Raw genomic sequence first — 18,954 nt, forward strand, 5'->3', positions numbered from 1 at the left:
GGTGGAGGGGTTGGTTGCCCCGAATGAGGATTTGATACGTTGGCAGGAGTGGTGTTAAAAGCTGTGGGACATTTTTCCTCCTGTGCACGTTTTAAGGAGGCGGTGCCTGAAATATTTGTGTTCTCACAGGAAGGTGAGACTGAAGAGGTCAATTGAACCGGGCACCTACAGCCGTAGCCCTGTGGCTGTGAAAAATGCGGTGTAAGTGTATTTCAGGCATTAAAAAGCTTGGAGATGTGTTACTGATGGATGAGGAAAGTAGCAGTGAGGAAAAAAAAAAACAAAAACACAAAACCGGGAAACACGAAGCCTTTTTTGGCAGCTCAATAGTTCTTTGTAAATTAAAATCATTCTGGTTTGTTGTCTGCTGCAGCACCATGTCAATGGTCCCACCTGGTGCTGTAGGTAGTGGTTAGTCTTGTCACCTTTAATATTATGTTATGGGTGAGCATCCAAACTTTTCCTAAACGAGGTCCTGTTCAGGTGAATAGCTAGAGGCAGGGGGCTGTACCCCCTCTCCTGTTCTGTGACTCTGGGGTGTTATTAATAATTTATGAAGTGCCCCAGCAGCTGTGAACAGCTCTCTGCCCAAAGAGCAGACAGCGTGGGGATGCAGTGTTGTTTCTCTCTGAGCAACTGGTGGCATCCAGACCTTCCTGGGGCAGAAATGGTGCTGGTGCCCCTGGCCTTGTTCCCACAACTTTGATGTCTTTACATTGCTGATTATTTTCCACAGCTCCTAAGCCAATTATTTTTAAATTGTCTTTCGTGCTGTGTGCAAGAAATTAATTTTTGGTAGGACCCTTTTAGCAAATAATGTGGGGTTTTTTTATAAGCTCTCCTAGAGACTGTTGCTCACAGACACTAGCAAACAATAAAGACAGATAATCAAGTATGTCACTTGAATCAAAATCCCTCAGCAACAGTGAGAGCAGCATCCAGTTCTCAAAATCTATTAGACCAGAGTAAGTGCCCTTTGTTTGATATAAACAGCAATAATTACAGTCTGCTCTCCTGTGTGACTCACAATAGGAGTGTATTGTCACTTGCAGAATAGAAATTATGACCTCAATCCAAACAGACTAATGCAAATATCTTAGCCTGGGTAGCTAGTTCTAAGCCAAACAAATTTTTGTTGAGGCTGAAAACTAATATATGTTAGCTTACATTTTCCCCATATAATCCCTGTTCTACTGACTGCCCTTTTAAAATGGGCAGAAGTAAGTAGGATTTTATTTCTTCTCCAGGCATGTTTCATTATGACCACTGGATATTGCAGTTTCAGGTGTGTCTACAGAAGATTTCATGCATTAAATTAATGAGAGGATCCTTAATAAAACAGAAATACTCCTGTTTTTTTTCCAGGCTGCTGTTTCATGGGTGACATTTTTCATTAAAAGACCAAACTTAATTTAATATTAAACTTTTAATTAAAGACTCAAGTCATCCATACATTTAAGCATAGTTTTCCAAGCATATATAAAAGTTCTTTTGAAGGTGTGGGCCCCTTGTAAATGCTGTGAGCAGGGTACTTCACAAATTACAGTTTTGCTTATGTGTTCTCATCAATACTTGCAGGGAATGGCTAAATCAGAGTGACACATAATTATATATATCATATATATTTATATATGATGCTTGTGCTTTGAATCTTTTTTCATTACGTGTCTTTGTGCCTGCTACGGGTTGTAACAATAGAAGGAGATCATGATTGGGGTGGCAGTTTCCTAAGATTCCTCATAGATATTATACTGAAGTTCAAACTGCATGTAAAAAGCCCAAAGTGAACGGAAGGAAAAAGGGCACTCAAAAATTTATATTGCTACCCAGGAGGATTTTCAACACCCACTAAATGCCTCACACAGCACATTCCTAGATAGTAGATGCCCAAGTACTTAAAAAGGTCTCAGTCCCAAGTGTTGTCAAGACTGAGGACTTGATAATCCACTCCTGCAATCTTTCTGCTCACTTCAAGGCTCTCCAGGTAATTAATGTGTTGTTTTTGTGTGAACACAATCTCCTAATCAGCATCTCTGACGTCTACTGTAGTGAGATAAACCCTCAAAGGGTTTAAGGGTTTGCTTTTTTTTTTTTTTTTTTCTTGGGGATTTCATTATGTTAAAAAACATACTGTTAGATGAAGTCTTATCTTTTAAATTTTTTATCTGGTAAAAATGATGGTTCCTTTGTAATTGTTTAGTCTTGATAACTCTTAGTGTTCTGCCACAAGACTTTGTATTTAATTTTACAAAAATCCCCAGCTTCATATACTCATATGTTCTCACTGAGCTTTCATTTGGAAATTACTTTAAAACATAATAGCCTTTTTTTTTTTTTTTTTTTACAGACACTTCTTGGGAAAAGACTTAAGTCTACTGGACAATTTAACAAGCCTGTGCCAAGAAGCAAAAGGAAACATTATTCAGGTTTTATTTGTTTAAAATCTTACATTTTTGGCAAGTTTACATTTCTTTATGATTAGGTTTGTCACTTTATCTTTGTAGAGTTCGACATCTGTGGCATTTTTAATGAAAAGTCAGCACATATCTTGTTAGAAGGAGAAAAGGAGAGCTACATTTTTTGTGCTTTCTCTATCTTTAAACAGGAGGGATCCTTTTACTTCACTGTTAATATCTATCATGAGAAATAAACTAAGGAACTAACATCCCTTGTAACTGGGGCCAATTTGTTCAAGGGACTACTTGTCTATAAATGATTAAGCAGAGAAATGTCCATAGATTGTTATGAATCTTGCTGGATTTTTGTTATTAATAACAAAATAACATATCAGATAACAAAGCAGTGAAAACGTATTTCTCTGCAAAATTCTGATCTTTTTTCTTAGCTTACTGCCTCTGCTCGGTGATTTTCCTGCCAGCCAATTTCCCTCTCCCCCCATTCCTTTTCCAGTGTCTCGGTTACAGTGTAACTGAAAGCCCGGTTTGTTTGTACAACGAAACCCGATTTCCCCAGGTAATTTATTCTAGGAAATGGTGATGTCTGGCACTGCTGGAGAGAGCAAGACTCTGTGTCTGGCTAAGGGCAGGTACAAAGGGCGTGCGTGGCAGCCTTGTTATTGATTGCACACTAAAGCAAGCTGTGTTTCTGTGGGCACAGGAGGCTGTAAGACCACTGGGGGAAATCTGAGGAACTAATGACTGCAAAGTGCTGGCTAGATCATTCCCTTGACTGAGAGATAGGTAAGCAGAGAGACTCTTTAGCCAGCCTGCAGAAATACTGGGAGTTGTGCCCTTTCTTTAGCACCTCCTGTGCTCCAGAGATCAGTTCTCATCATGTGGTGTTATTCCTCTGGCTGGAAAGAATTATTGCCTAAATGAAACTCACTTAAATAACAAGAAAGATGGAGATATAGCAGCTGTTACTGACAAATGCCTCTGAAGCCCGTGCAAGGATTCTGTCAAATCTATGCCTTGCTTTTGCCATTATATTGTACAATCTTGCTGAGCTTCAAAGTGTCTTTCACACACCTCCATGTGGTATTGTAAAGCCAAGTCCATAAAGGAACAGACTGCTCTGTTTCTACCAACTCCACTAAACTTAATACAAAAAATGTTTCCTTTCCGTAACAATGACTTTTAAATGTTAACTACCTAAAAAATAACATTGTCTTTTTCTAAAAAAGGGAGAATATGCAATTCCCCGTGCTTGATTGTGTTACAGAATTATCATTTTAGTGTTGTGGGGCCCAATTCCTTTGCATTAAGCTTACAGCAGTGTAACACTTGATTAGAAGCAGTTTATTCCTAATTTATGCCAGTGTGAAAGAAGGCCTTTACATTTTCTAAGAGCTATTTCTGTTACCAGTCTTTTAAAACTCACAGTTACATTAAATTATATTTCTAGCATATTGTTCTTACAGTTAGTGCAGAGGTGGTGTTATCTGACTGTCATTTACACATATCTATATAAAAATTAAAAATCACTACATTCTAGCAGCCTTCCAGTTTCACCTTTTTAACTGACTAAGCCAGCTGTGCCATTTGGGGTCTATAAGAATGAATCATTTTTATTATTTTTGCTCTCTTAGTAATTACAGAGTAGTATGCTGTCTCTGGTTTTTAATATTATGGTGCCATTTTAATCCATGGTGCAATACCATTAACTTCAGCAGTTACACTAGAAATGAATTTGTCCCCAGGAGGCTTTCCCAAACGTTCAGTTCTTTCCTTATGATTACCCAGAGGAGTGGAGAAGGCGGCAAGACAGAGGGCCCTTTGATAGGGGGAATGTAGTTCAAAGCAAAGTCTTGTTTCTGCCATTCATGGTGCTCCATATGTTCCTCATTTGGGGTGGAGGTGGGTTAGTCCCTGTGAGGCACACATGATGTGGCTGAAGGGCAGGCAGAAGTTTTTACACAGCACATCTGGTGCACAGGTCATGTTCTTTCCCAGATGAAGGTACCATACAAATGGAAAAAAAAAAATGAAGGAAAAAAAAAAAAAAAAGTGGTAGGAATATTCAGATACTTGAAGCATATTTTTGTGGAACTGCTTGAAAGTCAGAAACTCATCACAGTTGTCAGGCTGTCTGAGATCCAACTTAAGTGCTCTTTAGATGTCAAGTAACCCTGCAGGTGGAGTCAGTGGTACTATGGATTGCCTACTGAAAAGATGCAAAATATAAAGAAAATTTGCATAATACAAAGGAAGTACTTGCAGAAGTTTCTAGGAGTAGAATTTATTCCTACTCTATTTTCTTTTATTGTTGGATGTTTAATTTTAGTTTGGGCCTGTTTCTTGTGCCTGTACCCAGTGTAAAACATTCAAAGCTGTTCCAGTCTGGAAACACTAACTTGTAATTTATATACAAATCAGAAGCACCTAGCTGAGTTTAGAAGGGGAATTTAAAGGATTTCATCTTAGCTTTCGGGGAGCAGGGAGGGATGGGGAGTCAACAGCACAGCTGGTGTGTTGGGGGGGCCCATTCCACAGCCTCCAAGCATGGCTTGCTGTGACAGCAGCCCAGAGCTCAGAGGGCCAGGCAAGCTCATTAGAGATGAGACAAGTCCAAGGCAAGTCAGAAACTCAGACTGTGATCAGCAGGGCCCGTGGGCAGGCCCAGCATGGCCACACCACAGCTGCATCTGAAGCTCAGCACAGCTGCAGCAGTGCTGGGCTCACAGGAGCCCTGGGGGCAGGGGTCTGGGGGAGGCTTTGGGGGGGGCAATGGTGGCATTTTAAGGCTGTCAGTGCACTCAGGGCCCTGACATGCACATCTGTTAACAATTTCTCTTCTGTTTAAATCTGAAACTCAGATCCTTGCAAAACCTAGGATCTAGCAGAAGGAAATGGTTATGCCTCTTTAGCAAATGTCTAGCATTTCTCCCAGGCTGGATAGTTTATACAGTTCCCATGTTGTTGCATGCCTATCAATTGCCTCAGATACAAAGTCAAGCAGTCAATCTCTAAAGAGGGCACCTACAGGTCCCCTTTTACTCCTGGAGCCTTCCTTCTCTGGATGGTGACATTCCCCAGGCATTGGCGTGTTGCCCTGAATCCTCATGCAGGATTCCCGTGCCCTCTCTGAGGCTCAGGTCTGAAATCTGCCCTGCCACCAGCCCTGCAGATAGCTGTGCAGTGGGGCCCCTGTATTCAGTGTTTTTGGTATTTCAGTGTTTTGTTCCCTCTCGGGACTCAGCTCAGTGGAACTGTGCTACCTCCATTAGATATTAAACATGGCTCTCCCCATATGGCTTTACCAAGAAGCTGTGAGTGAGCACAGGAATTTGCCTCCCTTCTTTCTCTTCTCTTTGCACATCAGGAGAGCTCTTGAGTGCTCTCTGCAGTTCCTCCTGAGGTTAAGGGCCATTAGAGAAAGCAAGGGCTGAAGCATAAGCTCACCCTTCTGCTTCAAGTTTGGAGTGTTTTCTTAATCTGAAGAATTATTTTTTTTTTAAATCGTAAACAAGGATTTTTCTGAGATAGCAATTTTTTAATGGAGAACATACTGTGCTAAAGTGAAATAAAGTGTAAGTGGATTAGCTGAGCTGCAGAGAAACCTGCAGGAGTTTGCGAAGTAAGGCTGAGCAATCTGCTCCTTGTTCTGACATGTGCTCCCCTGTGTTGTCCCTTGCCCTGTGCAAAATCTGGAAACTCTCTGGGCAGATATTATCATTTCATTTTATGTTTGTGTTGTTCTGGGGCTGATCCTTGTCTGGAGGTCTAGGTCACCACTACTTCTGGCAGTAATAACTCTCCCTCCTGTTTCTAAATAAAGACTGCAGATCATTCTTTCCACCAGACAAGGGTTCCTAATCTTTCAGGAGCTTATGTTGTGGCTGCCACCCCTCTGTGTCCCCTCCTGCCCTCTCCAAGACCTCTGCCTCAGATATCAAGGCACAGCATCATTGCCTGCCCTAGCACTGCTTTGATTCCTGCTCCACCTTTGCCTGAGACTCCTGCAGTAGTTTTCTATCCTGGAACTTTTCCACAGTGCTGCTGTTCCCATGCCCTGCTCACCCTCTCATTTCCATGTCTCTCTCTTCACTGCTTTCTTGAGCTGGTGCTGTTTCTTTGCCATCCCTGCCACCAGCTGCTTACTGTGCTAGTGCTCAGCTGAATGCCTCTTCCTACTGTTGGTTGGGAACCAGTGCAGAATGTGCTGACTGCTCAACAGAGCCTAAACTTTGAAAAAAATATAGAAATGTTACCTTGGCAAATGCAAAGTTCTGATTGAGCTCCTGTTGGGGGCTCATTTAAAACAAGCTCAAAAAATCTCACATATAAGTGAAAAGCATACAGTGATTTCTGGTCATATGTTGAATGTGATTGTTTCATATTGTGCCATGGCTGCTCGTTTTAACAATCATACAGTTATTTTCTTCTTAAATACTGGTATGAAAGTATCACAAACTTTCTGGGTTAAAACTTTAATTTAAAAAAGCAAACGTTAATCTCCACGCAGTAGCATCTGTAGCATATTTCAAGATAAGACTTCACCAACCTGAAAAACTAAACAAGAGTCTAATTAAATCAGGGAAGAAAACGATGAACTAGATATATGTTTTATTTAAGGATGGCAGTTACATAACATATCAAATATCTCACAGTTACTATCTGATGGGAAATGTTGCTGCCAGATCTCACTGATTATTTCCAGGGAGAGAGATCCCTGTTCCACTAATTCCAAGTACTGTGGTGATTTTGCCTTCAGCAGGGTCAGGACTTTGCTCTGGCTTTCCAGTTGACTCGGAAGTGGCGTCAGCCCCGTTGAAAGCTGCAGATGATCCAGTAATGAAGCAATGTGTCAGCCTGGTACGAGGAAACACCATCCTCTGAGTGCTGCCATCTTTCCAGTGAGGCACAGATACAAAGTTCTGACTATTTATGGTTATTAAAAGGTCCCAGTGCACCTTTTGAAAAGTAGGGCTCTTAATCCCTCTGTGCTGGCCAAAGTCTATTTTCAGTGGTGCCACTCTGGCTGTCAGCATTTCCTGTATTGTTCCAGATGGAGATAGTGTAGACCATGGCATCCTGTTCCAAACTGCATGCTGGGCTCCACTCTGTTTTGGAACAGCTGATATTTTCCAGAAACAACCATACTGCAGTGGGGTGTGAAGTGATCTCTATATATCCCCCACTCATCTCACAGGAATTATGACCAAATCATGATCACAGTGAAGTAAAAAAACCATTTTTCCACTAGCATCACAGGGCCAGGGTTGGCTTCTGTGTGGATTTTGTTGGTTTGAGACACATGTGTGTAAAACCAAATGAAAATGCAAAGCATAACCTTGTTGAAAGTCTCTGTGTAGTGAGAATTCCTTTAACTGGAGAGGAAAATGCATTTTAAAGGCTGTTTCCCCAAGAGTCCAGTTTGCTTGTCACAACAGGTGTTACTGTGCATGAGGAAATTCCAGTTTGTTTGAAAGTGGCTTTAAGCATGTGGTGTAGGTTAGCTGCTGTTTGTGGCTTTACAAGTCCTGTGCATTCAGAACTTGCTTGGTTATGTTTTCAGGGCTGGCTCCTGCTCTTTTCCCAGTGCAGCTAATGGCACGGAATTGTATCTTGGAAGCAATATTCTTAAAACTGTCAACAATTCAGCTTTAAATATTGGAAGAAAGTTGGGTACTGGTAGCAACAGCTGCAGGTCATTCTCTTGGACCAAATGTGAATTCTTCTGACTGAACAAATAGAGGATCTGAAAAAGAGCAACTCTGTCTGGATTTCTAAGAGACTGCAAAATATTTGCTGCTTAGATCTTCTGTCACATGCCACTTAGGATATCACATTTCAAACTGTAAATCAATTTACAAGTTGATAACTGATACCACTGAAAAACATTTTTGCAGGATCACCTACCTTCTTCCATGCAAGCATAAAAATAGTACATCTCTTGTGCAAATACAGGAAAAAGTGGTCATGGACTATTTTGGGAAGAGCATACTCACCAGGTGGACATAGAAAGAATATTCAGTCAGCCACTGAGAAGCAGAAGAAGAGTAATAAATATTACTAAAGGTGATTATGAATGAAGATTAGACTATTCCTGCAGGAAAACTATCAAATTAAAGTTAAAAAAATGTTGGCACATTCCCAACATAAATCATGTGCTCATCTGCAAGTGAACAGTAAATGAAAAACAGAGGATATGTGTCACCCATGCTTTATTGTGTTGACTTCATTTTCTCAAGTAGGTAGAAAAGGTTTTTATGCATGGATATTAATATTTCTCTATTAGCTAAAGATTAATTTAGAACAAAACACAGGTCAAAGATTTTCTGGAAGTTTTAACCATCTGTAACTGCATGCTTGGTGTCATCTCCCATGACAGTGCTCAGTGATCCCTCCCCTGGCTCCAAAGCCCAAACTGAGAAACTTACCTTGATGTTAATGCACGATGCTGCTGACTCCCAGCCTTTCAGTGCTTCTTCAAAACCCTGGATGTAGACAGTGCTCCTCTGGGTGCTTGAGCTGCAAACATGTTCAGTATTTTTTTTTTCAAGATTTGTAAGTAACTAAAAATTTTTTATCTGATTTTAAAAAAAAACAAAACAGATTTTATAAACCCTCCAAGGACTGTGAGTTTCCCCCAGAAAAGTGGAATCTGTGTTTACCATCAGGTATGAGCACTTCTGTAATTTCTGTTAACTAGAATTACACAAGATTGGATTTAAGAGTGCTGACAGTAAATACTTTCTGAGAAGAAAAATATGGAATTGAAAAAGTCTGATTGTGTTTGTTTAACTGATTGGTAGTGTTTATATATTCTGTCATCCAAGTGTTGTTGCAGAGCAAAGTTATATGAGGTAGAATTAGGAACACAGAGTCTCCCTTTGAGCTAGTTATATCTAGGGAAGACATGCAGCCCAAATTTCCATCCAGAAGATTCCTTTAAAATGCATTTGCTCATGAAAGTATTCCTGGTCCCTTTGTTTGTGGGGGCTGTATTCTCATTGATCTTTTGTCAGAAAGCTATTGTTTTTTCTTTTCCAGATTTTAATAACTGGTGTAGTAAACAGGGAGCAAATTCTGCATGATTTGTGGCCTTCTGGCCACACTTTTATTATTGATTAATTATTGTAGTTTTGAAGGACCTGGACATAGGACTGCTGTAAGTCAATATCTTTAACTTTATTTGAAAGTGTTATAAATTAACTTGAGTAGATTCTTTTTGGCTGTGGTGTTTTTTGTTTTTTTTTTTCCTAGTGCATTTTATAAGCATAAAAATATTAGCCTGTTTCTTAAGTGCATCTTAATTGCTTTCCATAGGATAGTCTGCAAGAGTACTCAACATTTTTTTCAGAGAATGGTGCAGTATATATATAGCTTTTGTGGTGACAAATGGTTTCCTTCACAAATGAAGGTTATCCCCTGGATGTGAAAGACATCCAGAGCTGGGCACTTCCAGCTCTGCCTCTCTGAGCCAAGTCTGGCTTCCCTGACCTGAAGATATTTTCCACAATTGTAGGAGAGAAATCCTGTGCTGGGGTGCTACTGTTGAGCTTTAGTGAGAGCTTTGGGGTGCTCACAGCTGTAAGTATGTGCTCAACCATCAGTTCTTGTAGATGGGCTTGAAGTGCCACATGGCTTCATTCTCACCTGGCACTCTGCTCTGTGCAGTTCTTTCAGAAATTAATCCAGGCCAGGGACCCAGACATCTCTGGAAACTTTATCAAGCTGTTGGGCATTCATGTAAATGAATCAGCTCTCAGTGTACCCATGGCAGTATCTTCCTTTTCTAGTAAGGCAAACAAGGAACTGATGAAGGGGCAAAGTCCACCTATGAGTCAGTTCTAAAGAAACACGATGAGTGATGTACTTTGCACTATTCTGAAGTATGAATTCCTAGAAGCAGCCAAGGCAAGCTGTTGTAAAGAATGAAAATGCTCTGGAAGGTCTGACCCCAGCCTCTCCTCCTCTCTTCTATTTTATATGGGAATAGTGATTTTTTGGGTGGGTAGAATGAGGGTGGGGATGCAGTGGAGAGTGACCCTTCAGGGAGGCAGCTGCGGGATGGAAACCTTCCTGCTGGCACCCACAGCATCTCAGGAGAAGAGTGAGAGAGCAGGGAGTCTTGGAGAAGGACAAGCTGCAGAAAGAAAAAAACATATTTCTCATTACAGCCCCTGGGAACATCCCACATCTCCTTTGCAGCCCTTGAAATGAGTCCCACTGCTCCGCATTCCCTTTTCTTACGTACCCACATGTCCCTGATTGCACCCTGACATTGTACCCACCCCTGCAAAAAGTCAGGTGCAGGACAGCAAAATACATTTGTTGTTGTGCTGCTTGAGCTGGCTCCAGTCTCACAGGCAGGATTAGTTCTACACATGATGCAGGAGCACAGCAGAATCCTGGGCTCAACAGCAAAACTTTGAGCTCACAGCTCCCTTGGAGGCCAGATCCTCTTGCTGCAACGACCCTGGGGGATCCTCTCTTTCCTATCCCCTCAGTCCCTGTGGCAGGATGTCCCACTTGCCTGGCTCACTGACCTGCACCCACACCCACACCCACACCCACACCCACACCCACACCCACACCCACACCCACACCCACACCCACACCAGACATTGCTCAGGCACCCCAGGACCCGACACAGCCTCTATCACGGAACAGACTAATTAAAAAGGCAGCATTTAAAATGCCAGCCTGTGCTTGCTTGGAAATGTAATCCAACTTTGGTATTATTTTTGAGCTTAGATTTTTGAATCCAAAATTCCATGTGACGGAAGGGATGGGTATTTAAACAGATGTCTGCAATTTTTTTAAGAAATAGAGGTTGAATTACAGATGGTGGAAAGGGCCTGAGAATTAAAAACTCCTAAGCTACAGGAAAATTTACATGTGAGCAAAATCGTTTGCTGAAATGAATGGTCGTGCAATTCTGCGTGTTTGAAGATTCAGATTCTTTTAACCAAAAATGTGAATATCTTTTCCCTTCCATGTTATCTTCTTCTATACTAGTAGCCTGGGTTGTCATCAGCATCATCATCACATCCAAGTCGCTCTATGAGGATCCTTTTTCTAGCAGACAAAGCTCATAGTTCTTTCCTTCTTTTATTTCTTGCACAATGTGGCCTTCCAGGACTAAAAATTTTGATCTGAATTAGCTTAAAAGAAAACTGACCTACCCCATCTGCATAACCAGTGCCTGATCATTCACACTTCCATTTTATAAGTCACAAATAAATGGAAATTTTGTGATGCAAACCTGGAAGGAAACCAGTCATCATTTGTAGTTACAGATTAAATGGATTTTTTTTTTCTTATTTTGGGGGTTTAAAAAGAAAATGGCCAAAATAAACTTGAAGTGACAAAGCTGATAATTTCTAAAGTGACATATGAAATGCAAGGTGCTGTGCATTGTAAGGGAAAAACTCAAAACATTTGATACAGTTTTGAGGAGTAATTCAAGATCTAGCTCATCAGCTGGGAGCCCTGTGCATTGCTGTGAGTAGCTTTATGAAGATCTCCACTCATGCTCAAAGAAAAAACCCCTAAAACCAGTATTGGGATGTATATGACACAAGTAAATAGAGTAAAATACAGGTAGTAAGGGGACTTCTACATGCAGTGCTCCTCACCTAGTCTTCAGAGTCCTAGTCTGAAAATGGCAAAACCAGCTGGGATTAGCATAATTTCAGAGAAAAGCAGCAAGACCCACTAAGCACAGAAAAAAGCTACAATGTAAAGAGTGACCAATGTCACTTCACAATGGAGTGAACATAATCAAAGTGTCTACATCAAGGAAAATCTTGAGAAGGAGAATTGGGAGCATCTGTTTTCTCTGTCCTACCTTGTATGTACAAAGCAATAGGTCCATTAGAGGGGACAAGGTTTGCTCCAATGATGGGACCACTTTAGCAAATATTCAGGCTCAATGTGCACCCCAGGGTGTGGTACTGGGTACAAACAGTAAGGTCTGGAGAGCTGTGGTGGCTGATAGGGCATTATTCTGGTTCTGCTGGCTTTATTTATGTATCTATGGTTTTTAAGGCTGATATATTAATTATTTTCTTTATAACATAAAGAAAATACAAAAATCTATAAAATCTCTAAATCTATAAAAATCTGCTTTGAACTGACATTTGTATATTTTACAGGACAACTTCTTGAAAATGAAGTAGAACTTTTGTGTACCTTCTTCTACACCACTTAGACAGGAGCTTCCTGACACTAAGTAATTATACATAGAATAATAAACTGCAAAGAACAATACAAGAATGTTCAACCTACCCTTTTAAAGATGATTGACAAAAGGCTTTGAAAAATGGGTTTCTTCTTTTTTACTTTTAAAGACACAGGGAGCAGTCCTAAGCAATTGTTCTTGAATTATTTCTGGAGTAGAGCGAAGAGAACAACTGCTTTTACTTTAGCAATTACATGAATGTCAGATTTGGGAGTTTTTCTGTCTTGCTGGAGGACTTGTTGAAGGTCTCAGATGTTTATTGTTAGGTCTGACATTTTAATTGAAAGGACAGGAGTGTTTATTTTTTAGAACAAATAGATCCTTGGACCAAACTGTTTATTAGATATTGGATTAAGTAGATTTTAACAAGAAAAAATGCATATCAGAGTGTTTTCAGCAGTCTGATTTAAAATTCTTCCTCTTCTTAGTTGCTCATCTTTAAAATTGTATATCCAGTGATGTTATAATTACATTAATTCTCCACTCATTGGGGGATTTTGAAAACTAATTCTCTGTTTCAAATGTAAAAATCAAGAATTCCCCAAAGCTTTATTCAGTTAAACTTCTGCCTAACATTTAAAGATTGAAAATGGTTGTGAGAGAGAGAGAGAGAGAAAAAAAAAAAAAGAAGATAAAAAAAAGAGGGCACAGCTCAATTCTGTTGGAGTAAAAAAAATGTGAGTTTCATCAGTCTAGTTGGGAAAAAGAAAGTCACGGTGTCGAATATTTTATTTAATACTATCTGCCATGGGAAATAGGGACGAGACAGTCAAAGTATAATAGTTGGAAGAGCCTAAACAGCAGGTTTTCTAAAATAAAATTATATATATATAAAACAGAGTGGCAAAAGAGGACAATAGTGAAAGCCAAACAAAAGGAGAGAACAGAAAAACTGAGAGGAAGGGACCAGTGAGCTCTGCACTTTTCAGAATGCAGACAGAGTGATTGCTAGATCAGTTTTCTGAAAAGGATATTCACCTTGTATCTAGAAATTTTAAAAAAATTGTATCTTTAGGAGGCCTGTGGGAATAGGAGAAATTTTGCATCTGAAGAAGTTACATCCTTTTACAGAATGTGGATATTTTTATTGCCCAGCTTGAATCATACTGAGGGATCCTATGGCTTCTGTATTTTGAGTCTTCCTGAACTGTGTCACAGTAATAAGAACACGCTTTTGAATACTAAATGAGGACTGAATTACCATCATGTACACATCCTGCATTGAAGTTAAATCGGAAGTGAAATATAATGTCAAATAGGAAGGCTTAAGAACTGATTAATTTTGACAGCGTATTTATAGTTCTCATTTATGGAGAGCCCAAAATGCTTTAAGAAAATGCAAGACTAAATTGTACCAAAATAATGTAAATCAATGGCAAATATACACAAATTAGGACTCCCTTTGATGGCAGAGGAGTTCAAGATGGAGCTGTGTGTAGGGCAGTTGCTTTATTCAGTGTTGATAATGTTAAATAGGTTGCATGAGATCTGGCCTCAGTCAAATCCACAGGACTTTTACAATTGACTTAAACTGAGGACAGGACTTCATCCTCTTTTAGACAGAGATAGGAAGACAAGAAGAGTGTGCCACACTTCAGAATCTCATCTATTTGGAAGAATGAAAGGAATTTCAGATGGAATACGGAAACCCAAATGTGAGCAGAATACTGGGTCAACTCACCGTCTGCCAGAACAGATGTCTCAAGGTGCTTGAGAAATTGGACCACAACTGTGTCTTCTAGAAGACAGCTCAGTTTAAGAGAGCATAAACCAAATGGTAAGACCATGTAAAAAATAACAATATACAAAATTTTGTATCATGTGAAGTTCTCAGCCAAGTATGCTTCCATGAGCTTAAGGTTTTTTTATTATTGGGATGAAAATACACTCTCAAATGCAAGATTGGAAAAGATTAAAACACTAGAAAATGCTAAGGCAACTGCAGTTTCAACTTCTAGTTTTCATCTTATCGTGACACATGCAGTAACTGCATTACTTCATTTTCATCCAGTTTCATTAGATATTTGTAAGTCACACACAACGCTGGTTCATAAAATGCAGCTTTCAGATACTTGCCAAAATGAGCTAATTAATCAGAGAGGACTAAGACAACTCCTCTCTGATGAATGGAATATCTAATTTAACAAAATGAAGTAAATGGTGTAAAACAGTGTGATAAAATAACCCGATTTACGGTGGAAGTTTTTTCCCACAAGATTGCCAGGCTGCTATTTTTTCACCTAGGAGAACCCTACCTCCCACTGTTTCCCCAAAAAGAGAGAAATAGTCATCTCAAAGCAATATTCAAGGCTGCAGACCATCGTGAGCATGAAAGAATTATCATCTTTGCCATGACTGGCCATGACTGTTCCATGGAGGGAACAAAGCTTCACCTTCAGCTGGCAGAATGGGACATGGGAAGTGTGTATGTCAGTGGGAAGGAGTTAAGTTTCCTTCAACATCCACAATAGCCATCTGACCATGGTAAAAAGATCAGGTAGGTGGAGTGGTGTCATTCCACAGCCTTTTGAAAATGGCTATGTAATTCACCCTGTTTTTTTCCTCAACAGCATAGACTTTATTTGTGTGTATGAGACTGAAATTCCATTTTGGCATTCCAGACATCAGGAAATAGTTGTCTGTCCATAGCTGGAAGGTGTTAAGTTGCTGGTTAAGTTTTCCTTTGAGGGTTCCCAAGAGGTCCCCAGGTAATACTGGAGACAAGCCCAGTTATTACACACTAAGTTAAAGCAAGCACACATGAAGCCTTTCCCACAACTTCTAAACTTTTTTTTTTTTTTTTTTTTTTTTTTTTTAAGAAAGGATAAAATAATCATGAGATAAAAAGAAAATATTAGAATAATCACTCTTGGTGGGAAATATTAATTATGACTGTGTGGGGAAGTAGTCTAAATCCTCTCCAATGTGTGAACTGGGCATCTTACCCTCACAAAAGAGTAATGGTGTCTGTGTAGCACAGTCCTATAAATACCTGAACGACCAGGTCCATGGCTTTCCTATGGATTTGTGTCCTGTGACTGCTGATCACATGTCAGTGTCACCCTCATGACTGGGGTGCCATAACATTACTCTTCCACATGAGAGCAAATTTTCCTTCCTTGGAGAGCAATCATCCCTCGGTTTCCATGAAGCCTTTAGGGAAATAATAGCTTCAGGACTGTGTCTGGCACAGATTTGCAGGAGAGATGAAGAAGGCCAGAAGAGGTGCAATACCCCTCATGCGAGTTGCACTTCTGGGTTGAACAGCAAGCTGGTGGCCAGGTCAGGACTGTGGGGCCGAACCTGACACGGCCAATTGGCCAAAGGCGGCTGAAGTTGCCCAGTGGCTCAGAAGCTCCTTGGGATGGCAGGGCAGGCACACAGACTGTTCTCCTTTCCCCTCACTTCTCTGGGAAAAGGGATCCAAGGCATGACAAGACATGGGGAGGGCTCGATGGTGAGAGAATCGCCTGCTTGTGCTTCACAGGACATCCTTCGGCCGTAACATCACCTCGGGCTCGGAAGGGCAACCGTGGGATGGGCTCTCGGAACGCTGCCGTGTCCCGGGGAATCCAGTCCCAGCAGGAGCGTGTCCGGGACCGCCGGTCTGGCTATGCCTTCTCGCCGTTGGGGCTTCACAGCAGCGGGCGGAGCCGCTCAGGGGGCACCCCCACAACTTCACCTTAAGTTTTGTCTCCTCTCCTCCCCCCCCTTCCCGTCCCCCTCCGGCACGGTCGCTCATCCCCCCCGCCTCCCGGCGCGGGCACTTGGGTTCGAGATCCTGAAACCTCCCTCCGGGTCTCGTTTGTTCCTCAACCCGGGGCACAAACCCCCGCAGGGCCACTCTCGGGGCGGGGAAGGGAGGGGAGGGGACCCGGGGGCGGACCCCTGGGGCTCGCCCCGCAGCCCCGCCCCGCTCCACCGCCTCCGCGCTGCCGCCTGGCAGGTCGGCGGGTACGGCGGGAGCTGCTTGGTGCCGCCGCCCGGGAGGGAGGGAGGTTATGTAAGGGGGGAGGGGGGCGGCGGGAGGAGGAGGAGGAGGAGCAGCAGTAGCAGCAGCAGCAGCAGCAGGAGCAGCAGGAGCAGCAGGAGCCGCCGCCGTGCAGCCGCAGCCAGCCGGCCGCATGTGCGAAGTGGGGACGCGGCCGCCGCTGGCCGCCGAACGCGGGGAGCCGCCCGGGGGTGCCGCTGCCGCCGCCGCCGAAAGGTGCCGAGACATGGGGTGAGTCCGCCGGCCCCCGGCCACGCGTGGGCACCGAGCCTCGTGTGGGATCCGCGTCCCGCCCTGGCCCCGCCGCAGGTGCGCCCGGCTGCCCCGGGAGCGCTCCCCAAACCCGGCGTTTGATAGCGGGGTTAATCGCTTACCGCCCGATCGGGAGGGGAGGCTCCCGACCGGGGGAGCGGGCGTGCATCGGGGGAAAACCGTCTCCCGGCACGTTACGGGTGGCATAATCCCTGCTGGAATAAGCTGAGAGGAGCTGGGGGTGTCGTGGCCGGGCGAGCTGATGCGGGGATGGGGGGTCTGGTCTCTCGCCGGGAAGCTGCGGGATGTGCGCGCCGGTCTGGGAAGCGAGTTCATTGTCAGATGTTTCGTGCTCTGGTTCAGCGAGAGCTCTCGGCTGCTGGAGGCACACAATAAACTTGCCTGAACTGTGCCAGTTGTTCGCTAATTTGTGTAGATGTTCCCTCCGCCCTTGATGTATTTATTTTTTCTTTTAACATGCCAGAAGTCTCTGATCACATGTGATGGTCTCTTCTTGATCCTTCTAAAAATCGTAACTGCGTTTTTCCTGTCCTCTAACTTTAACGAGTGGACAAAAGCCAAATGCTGGCATTAGAGCAGTTTGTGAGCCAAGTATCAGGAAACAGAGGTTAACGTTGTGCTTGTGGCTTGAACTATATATAGGCTGAGATTCTCTCGACCAGAATGTCTTGGGGGATTCCAAACCCACACGTTTAATTTGCTTTATTTTTATCCTATTATGTTCTCTTACACCTTTTCCTTGCACCTCCTCACCCCCCTGTGGTAAGGAATCGTTCTCCAGTTTCTGAGCTTCCTCATGCTGCTTCCAGCTATGCTAAATCCCACTATTAATTTGTTTATTATTTTCAAAGTGATAGAATTCGAGACAATATGCATAAATAATGAATTAAAATGCTATGCATGTGCCTGAATTTGATACCTAGGAGTACTAATCAGAAGTACAGAGGCAGAGGGAGAAATAAGATCTAAGTGAGTATCTTCTTGTTTCACTTCAGGATTACAAGGGGCTCATCTGTTTCCTAATAATGTACATTTCCACTGGAAAATAAAACAGAATTGGAGAAAGGGGGTTTGGAGGTTGGAGAAAGAAGCACCAAAACCTGGCTGGAGTAGCTGCCCTGCTGAGTCCAGGGTGGTAAAGAAACATCCATCCATGGGAAACTTGCCTCCATCATTTTTACTTGGGTGTCTCAAAAGGCAAATAATTTGTGTTGTAATTTTTAACTGTTTCCATACTGCTAGATCAGCTCAGCTGAGAAGTTTAGTTGTGGCTTGGAGGGAAATGAGTGGAACGTTGCAGTTGTCCCCCACCCCCTTCTGTAAGTCAGTTGTAGATCTGGGCTCAGTGTGGTCCTGCACTGCCACCAGAGCTGTTCAAGCTGTGAAGGACTTGAAGGCTTTTGAGTGCTCTCGTCGTGCTCATGTCTGTGCTGGGTCATGCAGGCTTCTACAGGTTCAATATCCTGACTTAATGCGTTTAAATCCAAGTAAGTTATTTCAGTCTTACGCCGGTGCACGTGAGATCAAGCTCCCTGTGTCATTCATTCCCAGGGTTTTGGCGTGGGTTGTACACGCTCGTACATCCAGTACGGAGTGCAGATGAGGTGGGCTGTGGGTTGCTTTTTTGGGTTTTTTTTCAGGTTCTTCATGTCATTATCTTGCCATTTAACTTTCTGATGTGAAGAACTTAGAAGCACGTTTGTGATGGTGCTATTGCAGCACACATGGCACAGGAGCAAAGCCCCAGGTTCCTCCCTGTTCCATCTCTGCTGGCAAATCCTTCACCTGTGTGTGCTTTAGCTTTTCCTTCTGTGCAATGGGCAGCTATGTACAGCTATGTACTCATCTGTCTTAGTGAAGCTTGTTGTGAACAGAGCACAAAGCTCACCCTTACTTGAAAAAATGTATTTGTCCCAGGCATTCCAGTGGGATTTCCCTCCTGGGCATTTTTTGGTGTCACTTATGGGGCATGTTCTCAGAGAAATTGTGACAATAACTTGACTTGTAGCTCTTGCTCTTAATTTTTTTTTTTCCCTGGG

The 18,954-nt window shown here is 42.5% G+C and overlaps 1 protein-coding gene and 1 long non-coding RNA gene across 4 annotated transcripts in view; both read left to right on the forward strand.

Moving 5' to 3' along the window:
• The first annotated feature begins 69 nt into the window (after positions 1-69).
• LOC139800875 (uncharacterized) lies at positions 70-14,338 on the forward strand. Of its 2 annotated transcripts, none has more exons than XR_011727985.1 (4): positions 70-201; positions 2,348-2,426; positions 12,566-12,642; positions 14,215-14,338. It is a non-coding gene; the product is annotated as an uncharacterized lncRNA (long non-coding RNA). The 2 variants fall into 2 exon arrangements; XR_011727984.1 differs by lacking the exon at positions 70-201 and adding an exon at positions 836-965.
• A 2,353-nt stretch (positions 14,339-16,691) lies between these two features.
• Positions 16,692-18,954, forward strand: part of HOMER2 (homer scaffold protein 2) — a 62,276-nt gene continuing 60,013 nt past the window's right edge. For both annotated transcript variants that reach the window (XM_071754437.1, XM_071754438.1), the window contains exon 1: positions 16,692-16,873. In XM_071754437.1, coding sequence (XP_071610538.1) covers positions 16,776-16,873 — 98 coding nt within the window. In that variant the 5' untranslated portion in view covers positions 16,692-16,775. The remainder of the gene's footprint in view (positions 16,874-18,954) is intronic.

This window comes from Heliangelus exortis, chromosome 11 (genome assembly GCF_036169615.1).
Source record: "Heliangelus exortis chromosome 11, bHelExo1.hap1, whole genome shotgun sequence".
In the NCBI taxonomy this organism is placed as follows: Eukaryota; Metazoa; Chordata; class Aves; order Apodiformes; family Trochilidae; genus Heliangelus; species Heliangelus exortis.